The following is a 15,809-nucleotide window of genomic DNA, read 5'->3' on the forward strand; positions in this document are numbered from 1 at the left end:
GGGTGCATCACAGTTTCATAGAACTTAAATTGTCTGTTACAATATTGTGAAATTTAGCTGGTAGTATGGGGTTGACTTTCATAAAGAATCCAGAGAAATCACTCTTTGTGGCATGATTAACATGATTAATAGTTATTTAACTTTTCACTTCTAGTAACTTGGCTCACAATAATATACTGTGATTGTAAAGTAATATGTTAATTGTCTAATTTGCAAGACCAGCTCCTGCTTTTTGTGACAAATTTTGATGGGGATTTATCAATGGTAGTGATGAATTTTCTTTCAATTTTCTATTACATGGAGATAAGAAACATTGACAAATTGGCTTGGCAGATTTCGACATCTCTAAGAAGTCAGTTTTTATTTTTCAAGAGGAGACCCATTACACCCAAGCACACATTAAAAAGCTGCAAAACTAGAAGAAGCTTGCTTTGGGATGGATTCTGAAAGCATTACAGAAATAGATGGCCTGGCCGCAGGCTTAACAGTTGTTTTCATAAATGATTCGGCACTTCAGGAGCTTGAGGTAACTGTCAATCTTATGCGAATCCCTGCGTAGGCAGTAGAGCAGAGTATAGAAAGTGGAAAGGCGAGTGTCTTCATCGGCCATCTGCAGTGACGGAAGGTCCGACCAGACGGAGTAGGCCTCACTTTCATTGACTCCAGGATGAACCTAAGCACCAAAATAGTGACAACTCTTCAGTTAGTAGTATTTGCTTATCTTTATTCCTTCTAATTGTTGAATTAAAATTTGAGGAAGATAGGAATGCCAGACACTCTAGCAAGAAGCGTGGATTATTGGGCCAGTGCATCAGAATTCTACTAGTACTCTAAAAAACCAGAAGCAGAAAGCCTGTGAAGTTTCCAACATGTGTGTGATTACAGATGAGGTATGTCTGTGCAAGAGTAGATAGCTGGAGAACAGAAAGTTGCTATTTGAATATAGACCTGAATGGTACCAGGGAACAATGGAAGAGCTAACCTTAATTCTCTCTCTTGATGAGCCCTTTCACTTCCTGATTGTTGTCCCAGATATGCATTTTGTACTTTATTTCTCTTGACAAGTCACCATAATTACATTGATTTTTTTCTTGCTTTGAACTTAGTACTAGTCTCTACACAGTATAGATATCAAAGACCTTTGGAATGATCAAGGATGTAGTTGGTGTTTTAAGGTGCAGATAATCTAGTGATGCCTGTGACTAAGAAGATCTGCTGAAGTAGTCAGGGGGTTTTCACATTTCATGCAGGACAGTTACCCCCCAAATTTGTATGAGGAACAGTTGCCTTCATTCGAGGTCCTTGGGGTGGGAAGTATTGGGAAAAGCACCTGTAAGAAGGGGGCATGTTGGTAGCAACTCCTCAATGGTGAGGGCTCCATGGTACAGGTGGAGGCAGGATTTTGATAACAAAAATATACTGAGTAACAGGAGAGGTAGAATGCTATGTAGCTGTGCATTCTATTAGCTTTGCATGCTGGGAATACCTGGAGATCTTAGAGACTGAGTAACTTGCCTGACAACTTTTTAGGGATGTCAGCTAATTTGGAGAGCTAGCAGACACACATCTAGGTTAATTGTAGAACCTGATCTGCCAAACTTTATCCTACACTGTAAGAATATTTTAAAATCTGTGATTCCCTATTGATCTATCTATCTATCTATCTATCTATCTATCTATCTATCTATCTATCTATCTATCTATCTACCTACCTACCTACCTATCTATCTATCTCAGTAATGAAGAGAATAACCTGAAAATCCAGGTGTTTTTTCTCATACTTTCAAGGTTAAAATGTGCTTTGTATTTGGGTTGGATATTTTCTTCACCCATGAAAATGAAAAAATGAATTATGGTAACAGATACTTAGTACACAATAAAAGAAATATGAAATTGCTCACTTTATTATTTTTATAATCATACATTTTTCTTTAGATGATGCATTATTTCTGAGAACTTCAGAAAGCTATTCACACCTTCTAGCTGATGTTGACATTATCCCATTTGAATGGAGACCTGTGTTGCAAATATGAACCCAATCTAAATATAACACATTGTTTGGGGAGATTAAATGCAGTGATTTGTGGAGTGCCAACCCAAATAAAATTTAGAATGAGACAGCTCTCTGTAAATTACAAAACAACTATTCAGAAAAGTGCATTCCCTTCACTTGTGGCCCGCTGTAGTGCCATGCTTGTGTGGCAGCATAGGTGCTTTGGTGTCCTCCTTCCAAGCTCTTCCTACCTCCAGCAGATCTTGGGGGATGAGGGTGGCTGGACACACCACCCAATCTGATTTTGATTTTCTCCCTTTCCACTCACATCCTTTGGTGTGGGGAGAAAAGAGAAAGACTGACCAGAATTGCAAAAGTGGGTATCCTGGGATACTTTGAAGAAACATTCACCTTGTAGATTCTGCTCTCCAGTTTTCATCCCTGAAAATATCTGAACCATCAGTCCTTAGGAAGGAGCAGGCCTTTGATGGATTTTTGTGCAATGTAGGAAAGCCTGCACCTGTCAAATACCATGGTAGAATCCTAAGATTCACTTAACAGTAGAATCTATTACTATGAATTGCTAATGTCATGTAGCACTTGCTTTAGTTAATAACAGTCTAGAATCTAGAATGCCTAAATTTCATTCTTGCAAAGTGAGATATTTAAAAATTCATTGGTAATCTCTTTATTACTGAGAAAAAGAAGGAAGCATCAGGAGACTGTTTACCTGGCCAATTATCTTCTTCATGCCCTCTAGAAGTCGTTTGTTCTGTGCCTCAATCTCTAAGGCATTTGACAGGATAGCATCTGGGGCTTCTTCCATGCTGCGCACTTCAGTGATTAGGTGATCCAGGGGGTCGTCCCAGGAGCGCAGCACCTGGAGTACCAGGTTCAGGAGGTCTTCATGCTACACAGCCAGATCAAAAACATTGTGTGAAAATAAATGTTAATACAGTTGGTTGAATTATGTGTGATGCTTGCTCAGAAAGGCTGATCTAAAATAGCTATTATTTGTACCTGCATGCAAAATTTTTTGTAAATGATAAAAATTGTAAAAATGTAAAATTTAAGCTATTGGCTTATAGTTTGCTAAAACAAACAAAAAATCCAGCTTATTTAAATAACCACTTCTAATGAGAGTTGTGATTTACAACATGAAGAGTTTTGTTTTTCTTCTGAAATTCTCCCATCTGCCCACTCACTGAGTTCTGTCGTATGTGGCTGTTTTGTCCATTGGGGAAATTTGAAGAGTTTTGTTGGAACTCGGTATGTGCCTATAGTACCTGACTCGGGAAAGACAGTTTTCACCAATGCCTAGGACGAGGGACCCAAGTCATTTCCATCCAAGGATTCATTCTTACTAAGGAAGCAAAGTGGGTGTCAATGTAATCATTTGCGATTTGTAGTTTTATTTTATGAGATTAGGAAAAAGAGGCAGGGAAGAAGACATGGCATTCGCAAACATGCTTTCCTCACTCTCTCTCTGCCTCCCACTGCCCTGCCATCAGAGCAGTCGATTTTGTTAACATGCAGGTGGATAAAGTGGCCCGATGTGATCTTTAAAAACAGCATCAGTGGAGTTGGCAATGGAGATTTTTGTCCCCAAGTTTATGTTTATTACCAGGTTCATACATGGAACTCCAAGTAGCTGATCATTTCTGATTTACAATGCTTGCTGGGTCGATGCCCCTGAACTTAACTAACAAATGAAAAGTAGAGAAGAATTAAAGGACATGGCCATGAGAAGTAGGTAGGGCAGAGGAATCAACGAAGAATAAAGGAGACACCAGAGAAGGAGAAGTAGAACTAGAAGGAGAACTTTGAAGGTACAGGGAGAGCTGACTCAGAGAGTGCAGTGATCAGCAGTATTAAATGCTGCCAATGCAGGAGTCTTTAGGAACGTCTAATGAATAGAACTATATTCGAGTTTCTTACATAGGCATGAGTTTTGCAAACCTCATATTTTACATAAGGAAGTCTAGTTCACACATTCATATAGAATACTATCTGTATTGAGACCCAGGGCATAGGTTAAGACATTTTTGGCTGCATGGGCAGTTTGCATCTATTTATTCTACTGCTATAATCTTTAATTAGCATTTGATTTTGATTTGATTGGTAACTCATCAACTATGTATGTAATTTCTCTTTAAGTGCTTATTCCTCCTTTGCTCTTCTCTGCATATGCAATTTCCATTACCTATTACCTACATGGTAATATCAGGGTCTTGCCTCAGCTGTCTTGGTAGAAAGCCTGAGTAAAAGACTCACCTTTATCTTCTGGGCTTGCTCTTTGTCTTCGGGAGTAGGGAGGGAGGAAGTGTGGCACTTGTTCATGGCCCTGGCTATGAACTCTCGGCCTTGGGCATACTGTTTATCCTGGAGATGATCGAAAAATTTGGTTAGTTGAAATTGTTGGGCCATTGAATAAATGAATCCAGTATCAGAATGTGGATACCTTTAAAAGATGTGTAATTGAGAAAAACAAGAGCACTACCTAAAAACTGAAATTAACGTATTAAGAAAGTAACCTTCTCCCCCTTTCTTTCCATTATCTCTGTAAATTCTTTTTTTTCATTAAACTTTTCTAAATTACAAGCTCTTCCCTTCTTTGAAGTTCCCATCTTTAAGTTCACCCTTCACACAGGTTACTCTTTGGAAAGCAAACACTAAAAGTAGCAAAAGTATGAAGCATTAAATATCAATTATTAAGTATCATCCTTCTTCAGTAATTGAGCCAAATGCCATAGTATATATGGTCTTTAGCTGCTTAATCTCTTTTGTTTGCTTTGGGTTGGAATTGATAATGCCTGTCTTAACAATATTGTGAAATTATCATTTTTCTTTGATTAGCCCCTGAATCCATACACTTTGTACCTTACCATGTTCATCAAACATATTGAACAAAAGTTTGCTCATTGCAACAAAATAGGTCAGAGAAAAGCAGGATATAACATTTTAGGAAGTACTAAGCAACTGACTGAAGATAAGAACAGAAGAGAAGTATCGAGTATATAAAGAAAGAAAAACTAATCTTTAGCAAAATATTGATTTGGAAGAGATTTGAAGAGAAAAGATGGCCAGTCAAAAATGAATGACAGAACAGTGAGCCCCTGATGCTAATGACTATGCTTGTGAGCTGATAAACCCAAAATAAGAACAGGCCTAGAACAACTTTGTGCCTGGGAATTTCCTCCTGTCAGCCTTCATGTTACTCAAATGTGGCCAGTCTCGAAGCCAAACTCAGCATGTAAATGCAATGCCTTCCCCCCAGCGTGGGACATGACACCCGGGGATGAGCCTCCCTGGCAACGAGGGACCACTATCAACTACCAACTGATGATGCAACTGGAAAATGACCTTATACGGAAGGTTCAATGCGGATCAGCAGAATATCCATGTCTACATAAAATACCATGACTTTAAAATGCTGTTTGACCTAAAGTAAGGGGGAAATGGAAAGGAGAAATGAGTTTATATGGCTACGAGTTTCTAAAAAAGAGTCTGGAGGCTGGCAGAAGGTTTGCCCTCATGCACAACTGAGCAGAGTCAGAGAGACAGATAAAGCAGATACAACCCCCAGATATTGGTTCCTTTGAGGGCTAAAGAGACCCATGGGAGTTATGGTCATGGCCGATGGGGTAACTACCAGGGCAGATGGCCCCTCTTAGGAAATGGTGTTTATGTGTGATGAATCTGGACTCAGATGGGATCTCCCTTCATAAGACTTTCATGCCAATGTGCTGGAGGTGCAGTTAATGTTGGGGTTTAAGATATATTTAGGGGATTTGAATCTCTGGACTGACAATGTGATAGCCAGATCCTGAGCCTCAACAGACTCCAGCACCTACAATCTGATTTATTGGACTTACCACACTCAGCTAAGATGGAGTTGAAGAAGGACAACCACCACACCATGGAGCCTAGAGTGATTACAACTGAAAATGGGAGGATTGCATCCAGCATCCAGGTGGAATCTGACCCTCCTCTTGACATAGAGGTGCAATGGACACAACCAATCCAATGTCCACATAGAAGAGATGGCATTGGAATGGGAAAAGTGGACATAGTGGACGAAGGGTATGGGGAAAGGCAGGAAGAGATGAGAGGTGGAGGCGTCTTTGGGACATGGAGCTGCCCTGGATGGTACTTCAGAGGCAATCACCGGACATTGTAAATCCTCACAGGGCCCACTGGATGGAATGGAGGAGAGTATGGGCTATGATGTGAACCAATGTATATGAGGTGCAGAGGTGCCCAAAGATGTACTTACCAAATCCAATGGATGTGTCATGATGATGGGAACAAGCGTTGTTGGGGGGGGGGAGGGGGGGGGTGGGGAGATGGGGTTGAATGGGACCTCACATATATATATTTTAATGTGATATTATTACAAAGTCAATAAAAAATAAAAAAATTAAAAAAAAAAAAAAGAATGACAGAAAAAAAACCAGCATGTGAAAAGAATTATATGAATACACATTACAAACATTGAGCCCCATTTTCTTTGGAGGCCCTTTGATTTACTGAAGCACTGATCTTTTCTTTGCTTCTTGACAAAGGAGTTTGCATACAACTTTCTAAGTACCTTAATCAGAAAGAAAATGAGTGTTTCTAAGTCTAAGCCACTACTTTTATTGTATTGATGAACTGATACACTGGAAATCTTAGAACAGTGATTCCTAGCTAGCATTTGGGGTTTCTGAGATGTTATTTGTTTGTTTCTTGGCCTTGGGATTCAGCTTAGTTTAATTTTGTGAGTCCGCCCAGTTCACTGCAGTTCAATTCTCATTTCTTGGCTATCTACAGCATGCTGGGGAAGAATACCTAGGGAGATGTAAATGGCCTTGCGTGCAAGATGAGAAATCAACACCCTTCCTTTTCCTTAGCCCCATCGGAAAGTGCTTTGTGTCAAGTGTGTAAAAAGTATTTTGATTTTTATAAGGAAAGTGAATTAGAAGGAATTTTTAAAAAAATCATTACATTTTGTGAAAATTGGGATACTGAGATTTCATGAAACTGTCCCTTCTTGTTCCACATTTTATTAGCTGATGCCTTTTTAATGTATAAGATGTATATTTTGAAATTAGGCTCTCGAGGGTTTCATGATTAAAGTTTGGTAGCCCAGGAGTTCACGAGAAGGTTCCTTCTGGGAAGAAGTGAGAAATGCCATACTTACAAATTCAGTGAACATTTCCGTAGAGAGACTATGGATGTAGTGAGACAGGATGACTGCGCGGTCAAACAGGTCCTTGAGGGACACCTGGCAGTTGACGGTGCCTTTGGGACAGATGGGCAGGGAGGCCACGCTCTTGCACAGGAGCAGGTTTGACACCAGCAGCAGCAGGAGGGACCCTGCTTAAATAGAAACACGAGGTGATCTGCTCAGCTGAGGTTATCAAAGCCGCCCCGCCTCGGGAAGCCTGCTGGCTCCCCATTGCCCCCTGCTGCAGGACTGGCTACTGTAGTAGCTGAGGGGAAGAATCAACACCTGCTGCTGTGTACATTTGGATATAGAATTTTATTTGCATAGATAGATCATTTGAGAAGGAGGTAGCTGCATTTTTGTATTGTTCCCAGAAGTGCTTCTGCACTTTGCAAACACGTTTGGAGCTTAAATTAAGCTTGAGCCAGGGTGTTCAGGTCATTCTCTTAAGACTGATTTCCTGGGAGTTCCTGAAGCATTTTTAGCAGTGGGGCTCTCTAGGAGTAGACTTACAACTCTTCGTAGCCCAGTACTTGCGTTTTAGATACTGAAATGACAAGACTAGCACACTTGATCTGTTTGTTTTATCTCTATGACTGATATGAACAAACACATACTGATATTGCATAGGAAAGAATGCTACCATAAAAATGTACCTGCTAATTCACCATAATAATCCCTGGCATTTGTTTGACGCTTTGCCAAATGCCTTTAAAATTTTTTTCTCATTTGGGCTTCACAGTTGCCCTGTGAAGTAGAGCAGGCTTGGTTATTATCATCAAATTACAATGATGAAACAGACGGTTTGGAGAGGTTAAGTGAATGCCCGTTATCAAGAGGCAGAGGAGCCAGGGCGCCAGTGCTGGCCCTTTCCTCTTCACCATGTGGCATCACACACACCCCGGGCCTCTATCTACGCATGAGTAGCACAGGTTGCCTCAGAGTCATGGCAGCTCAGGGTTTGCAGAGCTATTTGCCATCACTTGTTAAAGAACAATGATAACGTGGGTCCTAGGAAGCTGATTTTACCCACTTTTTCTACTCTGTAAACACCCAGTTTTTATATCTTAGACAATGATCAGAGATGGTTTAATTAAAAATTTGCTGTCTCTTCTGTTGGACAGCACCTTTAATATATCAATAATTTACTTTCAGAAGAAAGAAGCAACATTTAGGTACCAAATTAACATCAGGTTTTAACTTCAGTGAGACTATTCCAGAAAAATATCTGATATAAAAATGTATTTATCAGAAAACCAAGTTTCCATGGAAACTTTAATAAATTCACCTGAAAAAAAAATTTACTTGAAAATGTCCAAGGTAAAACTAGGCAAATGCTAAAGATTCTGTGTAATAAGAATACCTAAAATAAATTGGGTATAAAATATAGTCAAATAACCTTTTAAGTGCAAAAAAATAATGATGTGAGATGATTCATATAAGAGATTTTTAATTTTCCAAAATCATGATAGTTCCAAAACATATATTTTATGCATACTTTAGACATAGAATGCAGCTGAATGGATTTTATCTACAAGTGTACATAAAATGTGCTTTGCTGATATCAATTGGAATATCAGCTGTAAGAAATTCATAATGGGCTAGATGTTCTTTAACTCTGAGTACATTTATCTAATATCTCTCTTGTGAGGAATTTTTGTAGTCCAAGATGAGATAAAAATAGACAAAGTTTTTGTTCTTCATTTCTTGAAGTAAATATTATGATTTTTACTCGTTCCTGTTTCTTGTAAATACTAACCAAGAAAGTTAAGGTGATTAGTTATTATTAACCTGTTTTTCCTTTTGAAATGTCATTTGGCTTAAACCAAATTGACAGTGTAGTACAAAGGACACTTCGGCTGTCATTGCCTATATATTATGGATTTCAGAATTGAAAGTTTTCATCAGACTGATTTAACTTGACCAATCCACATAAGAGTCCTGGGAACTGGAAAATGTTATATTTGCCTTCTGGAGTTGGGACAAATTGGACTCTTTTGGTCTTATTCTAGTCCAGGGTTTCTCAACCTCAGCACTATTGACATTTTGGTCTGGATAATTCCTTTCCGTGGAGGACTTTCCTGTGCATTGTCAGATATTTAGTAGCATCTGTGGGTTCTACCCATTTGATGCCAGTATCATCCCCTTGCCCAGTTATGACAGCCTAAAACATCTCCAGGCATTACCGAAAGTCTTCTTGGGGGGAAATTACCCCCTGTTGAGTACCACTGCTCTGCTTTATTGTGCCCATATAGAATATTTTCCAGAGTTAATGATTAGTTACCTCTTCTAAAAGTTGTAAACTGGAAGTCTCTTGCTAACGGCATATTTGCTAAAATTTCAAATTAGTACCCACACAGTTGGGTGAGTGGCTGCTCATACCTTTCAGCGACGACTTCTTGTCCATGGCGGTGATAATTGCAGAAAACACTTCACCAGAGAAGATCTGGAAGTCTGATAGCTTTCTCTATCCCAGATCCTGGCTTTATAAGCCTTTGACATCTTCATGAATGTATTAATCAGGCATTCCCTTCTCTCTACCTGGTCATCTATTTCCGTCATTGAGATTACCTCCATAATTTCAAACATCAAATGGTATTTTATATCTTATTCATATTCAGGAAGACATACTGGGAAGAAATGAACATTCTAGGAAGGATTTTGATTAATTAGATCAAAAGGAAATGAGAGAAATGATGAAGATGAAATTTAGAGACTAGTTTGGGTTAGAGGATATGTAAAACTACAGAAGTCATTTACTTTATTTCTCTGCAATTCCTTGAATATAAGCATTATATTTCACTTAGATCAGGGATGCCTAACATTTTTTGTTCCTCAAACCCTTTTGCCAGTCAGGTGAAAACCATGGGCCCCTTACTAAGTCCACTCTATACTGTGTATTATTTAATAAATATATCACATCCACATCAATACTTCCCCATAAGAATAATGGTTTTTTAAAATTTCAATTCAAGCTCAAGGACCCCTTTTTAAGAACCCCTGACTTAGATAATAATCTCATGTATTATTAAAGGGTATTCTTTTTCTACATCAGGATTGCTAGGTGAAGTCAAGATTTCAAAATTTACGCACTAAACCATAAAAGGTAGGGTAAGGATTGAGAAAATAGTATTTTCAGTTCTGTATTACACTCTCATTATATTTCCCCTGCTTTTACTGATTCTGATTTGTCCTTCATAAAATGAGAATGTTTTTGATGTATGTTTCCAGTTGTTTATCTCTTGATTTTAACATATATATATATATATATATATACAGTTATATTATTTCCATGTTATAGATTAAGAAACAGATTTAGAGAGATTAAATGCAAGGATATGAAAGAAATTATTTGTCAGATTAGACCCTGGAAAGATTAGTACGTCAAAAGAAATCAGGAGGGATGTAAGGAAGACTGGAAAATGAATCATTTAACAAATATTGCTGTAGACCCACATCTTGTTCTAAGATGAACAAGACATCATTTCTATTTTATTTTGAGGAAGTGACATAGTAGTCTTCAAAGGCAAACACACACACACATTCACACAAATCCTGATATATGATGTAGTATCTAAAATCCTAGCTGATTATTTCTGCTGCCCTCAAGGATAGGAATAGGCAAACAATTAGCTTATGGTCACTTTTACCATCTCTGATGGTAAAAGCCCCTATGAGACTAAAGTGCCAAAGCTGCTTCTTTCATGGGCTCAAAAGTTCCATTCACCATTTAAAGATTTCCTGAATGAAATGATTATAATGAATAAGAACTAAGTTGTTGACGACTTTCTCTAATTTTAAGTCCAGGTGGTGGGCACGTAAAGCAGTCTGTGACCTTTAATTTAGATTGTGCTTTATTTCTCTTGTAGTAATAGGCTATGACAGATGAGGTAATTAAAAAATCTTTTTCTATGGCATTTACTTTATCTATAGTTGCTAGTGCCACATATGTGCTTTAGCAATTATCTAACTAAATGCTCTTACGGCAACCTAGAAATCTTTGCAGAAAGATTTCTGAAAAACTGCCTTCCTAATTGCTTAAGCAGTCCCAGATCTTTGAATCATAAACATCAATGTGATGATTTATAGGTGCGATCAATCTGTAAGTTGGGTCAGGACACCATACATTAATCCTAGTTATCCTTTTTTTCCCTAGACGGTGAAAGTCTGAATTAAAAGAGCAGTGCAGTATGGTAGAGAAATTAATGCTGTCCTACATTCCCCTCCTCTTGTAGAAACTTGAGTAAGAAAACCTGCCATAAGAACTGACAGCTTAATCTTAAAATTTAAAGGTGTTACAACTTTTGTACATAGCCAGGATAGGAGTAACCTACAAAAACCCAAGTTGTGTTTATTCAGTAAAGGCCAATTGATTTATCAGACTCCAAAGAGGTTTGTGTTTCTCTGTAAAATTTATTGTGTGCTTCCTTGCTGCTCCACAGTGCCACATTTCCTAACAGGCTATTGAAATATATAAATAATGCAAAAGACTTATATTATGTAAAAAGATATAGCCCTCTGTGTTCTAACTGCTATACATGTCCCTACATTTCATCTTCATTTCTGTGTGTGCTCTTTGGTAGGCTTTCTCTTTATCAAATCTTGCCTTGAATTCAGACTAATAAAGAAACTCACTAAGAATTGACTTGTGTAGTTTTATTTTCAAAAATTCATTTGTTTTCCAGTTTTGATATGAGGACTTGTGATTAAAAGCTGGTGATTAATTTCTGTCTGATTTCTTTTAGGAGCTAAGTCACTCAAATGGTGCTAACGTATCCATGCTCTTTCTCCTCAATAATTTTTCCATTTTTAAAAAATGATTTTAATCAGTAAAATTGAGTGACATCCTTAATTAGTAGTGAAGCTTGTATTTTCTTTATAGTTTCTTATGTTTATTTTAAAGATTGGAATGATTTTGCATTTTCTTTTGTATTTAAGACAAAAAATATTTGAATGATTCATATACCTTGAGAGATGTCTATTGCCAGATGTGAGGAATATTAAGGGTGAAAGAAAATGGTGGTTTAAAAAATCCTTAGAATAATGTATAGTTGGTGCTGGAGTTGGTAAGTGTACATCCAAGAGACTTGAATCTCTGGACTGTCCATGTGCCAGCTGGGCCCTGAGTCTCAGTGGAGTTGCAATACCTGCTCTCCATTGAGTTCATTGGACTCACCCAGGACAACTATTAAGGAGTGAGGATGGACAACCACCACACCAAGGAACTGAGAGAGTTTATAGTTGCAAGCAAGAGAGTCCCATCCATCAGTCGTATGGGATCGAAGCCCCCTCTCAATTAGAACTGGGGAATGAACTATGGACTAGAGTGGACTTATTGGTATTCTACTGTAGACTTATTGTGACTCTAGCAATGGAAGAACTTATATCATTGATGTGGAGGCAGTGGCTGCTGGAGGTGCTGAAGTCAGGGAGAGGGAAAAAGAGGTGTAATATGGGGGCATTATTAGGACTTGGAATTGTCCTGAATGACATTGCAATGACAAATACAGGCCATTATATATCCTGCCATAACCTACAGAATGGAGTGGGAGAGAGTGTAAACTACACTGTAAACTATAATCAATGCTTAGTGTCAGTGCTCCAAGATGTGTTCATTAATTGCAATGAATGTACCACACTAATAAAAGAAGTTATTAATGAGGGGAAAAGTAGAAGGTGTGGGGAGTGGGGCATATGGGAATTCCTTATTTTTCTTTTTTTATATAACATTTTATGTACTCTAAGTACCTTTTAAAAATAAATAAAAATATAGGAAAAAAAGTTCTCAGAATAAATATATCACGTGGATATTTCAATTTTATTTAGTAACAAATTGTCTAATAAAGTAAAATTTGCAAACAATAAAATGTATATTGTATATTTTTTTCAGAAATTCTAAATAGCCATCTTCCAAAACTTGGACTGAAAAATCAAGGTATATATTATTTTCAAACTAAAATATCAGAAAAATGTAAAGGACACATTGGGGAAAGGAGCAGCGTCACAAGGGTGCTTCCTTGAAAGCCACTGTTTTCAGGGTGAGCAAAATCGAATGATATAATTACATCCTACTGTTTAGATTAACTTCATGCTTATTAAAACATATATATTTTCCTTAAGTCCCTATGTTCAATGCTTATTTCTTGCTGGTTTTACAGATCATCGGCTTCCATAAGTGACCCCGGAACCTAAATTCTTAATCTGTTGACAATGCCTTGAGGACACATGATCCTTAAATAAGAAGGTCATAATGACAGCATTTGGAAATTTCCTGTCATTCCTTTTTTTTCCAAACTGATACAGTATTCATGTCCTCTGAACTAGCTCTGTGAGTTCTATGTGCTAATTTATCGAATGAGTTTCTTGTCATGTACTTGTTCTGAACCATCTGTACCTTTGGAGAAATTTTGATGCCCGATATAAGGCACTGTCACATCTAAGGATGATGTGTCCAGAGACTTCACAGATTTGACTTTTTGCAGTTACCCACTTTTTAGGTTACAAGCATCAAATATTTGGTTGCATGCTAATGTTGGGTGGGGCAGATGATATCATTTCCATAACACATTGTTCCCACACGCATGCATTAACTCTGTCAAATGGGAAATGGTCCTCTGAAGCATCTGTGTCTGTGTGTGGGTATATATACCATCTTTGTCTAATAGGAATTGGGAATCCGAGCCATGAGTGCTTTCAGGGGTGCTTTAAAATTATATAATTAGCACAGGTACCATCAAACAGAAGAGAAAGCTATAGCAATAGACTGCAGTCCCAGAGGCTCCCTCAACTGACAGGCATTAATTCTTTCATTGTTCAGTCGTGGTGAGACTGGGGTGGCACTGGGGGGGGGGGTGGTGGAAGCAGTCGAGAGGAGCCACAGCACTTGGGAGGGCAGGGTAGCAAATCTGTATTGATCTGTAGGGACGTATTTCAATATTTCCACAATGCATGGGCTCATGTATGTGCTTGCACACTGTCACCCCTGCCTTCCTCTATGGCTAATTATTTTGAATATATTAAAAGTACACAGAGTGAGAAGCAGGGGTCTTCAGAGGAACTACTCCAATTCCAGATTACATACCTTTCATCTTCATCTTCCAATATGTTTTTCCTAAATGTTAGAATTTGTCTATCTTAGCTGTGATGCATCCATTTATCATTTCCCCCTTATTGTATGCAGCATGTCTTAACTAGTGCAATATATACTTTGATAGTCAGGAATTAACTAAATGACAGTTTTTTAGCGAAGCTCTTTGTCATTTGGGGTTCACATAGAAGAAAATGGAAATATAAAAACTAATTCTGGGAGCAGATGTGGCTCATGTGGCTCCTGCATGAGAGGTCCTGGGTTCGGTTTCTGGTGCCTCCTAAAGAAGACAAACAATGAGCAAAAACAACAGGCAGACAATGAACAGACAATGAGCAAAAACCCCCAACAACTTGCAGACAACGAGCAAGACAATGAGCAGACAGTGAGCAAAAACAAAAACAAGCAGGGAGCAGATGTGGCTCAAGCACTTGGGCACCCACCTCCCATATGGGAGGTCCCAAGTTTGGTTCCCAGTGCCTCCTAAAGAAGAAACAAACAGACAGTGAACAGATAATGAGCAAAAACAATGAGCAAACAGACAAAGGAACCCTCTGGGGGTTTGGAATAAGAACTAATTCCTTGATGTAATCCTCTTTTGGCCAAAAGCAATAAAGATACATATAAACAGATTTTCAAATGATGGAGGAAAGTAAAGGCACAAGGCTGTGTGGAGGACTTCTGAGGTAAGGCCGATAACAAATACTTTACTTTCTCAAATTCCAAATAAAATGAATAAAAACTAAGCCTAAAAAACTAGCAAAGGCAAAAGGAGGGAAGCAGGTGTGGCTCAAGCAGTTGGGCTCCCATCTACCATGTAGGAGGTCCAGGGTTTGATGCCCAGGGCCTCCTGGTGAAGGCGAGCTGGCCCCACACGGAGTGCCAGCCATGCGCAGGAGTGCCACCTGCACAGGAGTGCCTGCCGATGCAGAGAGCTGACACAGCAAGATGACGCAACAACAACAACAAAAACACAGATGATAAGAGACGTAGCAGAACAGGGGGATGAGGTGGTGCGAGGGAGTAATTGCTTCTCTCCCACTCTGGACGGTCCCAGGATTGGTTCCCAGAGCCACCTAATGAGAATACACGCAGACACAGAAAAACACACAGCGAATGACACAGAGAGCAGATAACAGGGGGTGGGGGAAATAAATCTTAAAAAAAAAAGGTGAGAGGAAATATATTAATTTTTTTCATGGTTTGTATCTGGGAAAGAGTAGATTCATGGCTGATTTTAAAAGGGAAAGCTTTAATTATATGATAGAAAGTTATGATTATAGCTACTAGAAAAATAGAAAACATAAACCTTCTAATTTGCCAGAAGGAGAAAATATGACCAGTGTACAGCACACATGCATCCATTATCACATAAATATAGCATGTTCCATTTAACAAAAGGTAGAAAACAAAGAAAACACAAACAGTAAAAATAGAAAATTAACTGCCAGGCTAAGATGAAACGTTTTATGGTGGTGTAAGTTTACTTAGTAAAAGAGTTTCTGTAAACCTGTCAGATT

At 38.5% G+C, this 15,809-nt stretch overlaps 1 protein-coding gene and 1 long non-coding RNA gene across 2 annotated transcripts in view; one reads left to right on the top strand and one right to left on the bottom strand.

The window, feature by feature from the left end:
- The window catches only part of LOC111765012 (uncharacterized), a 73,682-nt gene that overhangs the window by 41,564 nt on the left and 16,309 nt on the right, over nt 1–15,809 (top strand). The window lies entirely within an intron of this gene.
- On the bottom strand, nt 482–9,609 carry PRL (prolactin). Its single transcript, XM_004462053.1, has 5 exons — nt 9,585–9,609; nt 7,176–7,351; nt 4,268–4,375; nt 2,724–2,903; nt 482–673 (listed from the first exon to the last, which is right to left on the bottom strand). Exons 1-5 carry the CDS (start codon nt 9,607–9,609, stop codon nt 482–484), a joined length of 681 nt encoding a protein of 226 aa, XP_004462110.1.

The sequence above is a fragment of the Dasypus novemcinctus genome, chromosome 22, assembly GCF_030445035.2.
Source record: "Dasypus novemcinctus isolate mDasNov1 chromosome 22, mDasNov1.1.hap2, whole genome shotgun sequence".
In the NCBI taxonomy this organism is placed as follows: Eukaryota; Metazoa; Chordata; class Mammalia; order Cingulata; family Dasypodidae; genus Dasypus; species Dasypus novemcinctus.

What these genes read in the sequence shown, in the direction of transcription:
- PRL (XM_004462053.1), bottom strand. Translation starts at nt 9,609, where the DNA reads ATGGACAAGAAGTCGTCGCTGAAAG. An exon ending in CGGAAATGTTCACTGAATTT is followed by an intron (nt 4,376 to 7,175) that starts GTAAGTATGGCA and finishes GATCATCTCCAG; the next exon opens with GATAAACAGTATGCCCAAGG. An exon ending in AGCAAGCCCAGAAGATAAAG is followed by an intron (nt 2,904 to 4,267) that starts GTGAGTCTTTTA and finishes CTGGCTGTGTAG; the next exon opens with CATGAAGACCTCCTGAACCT.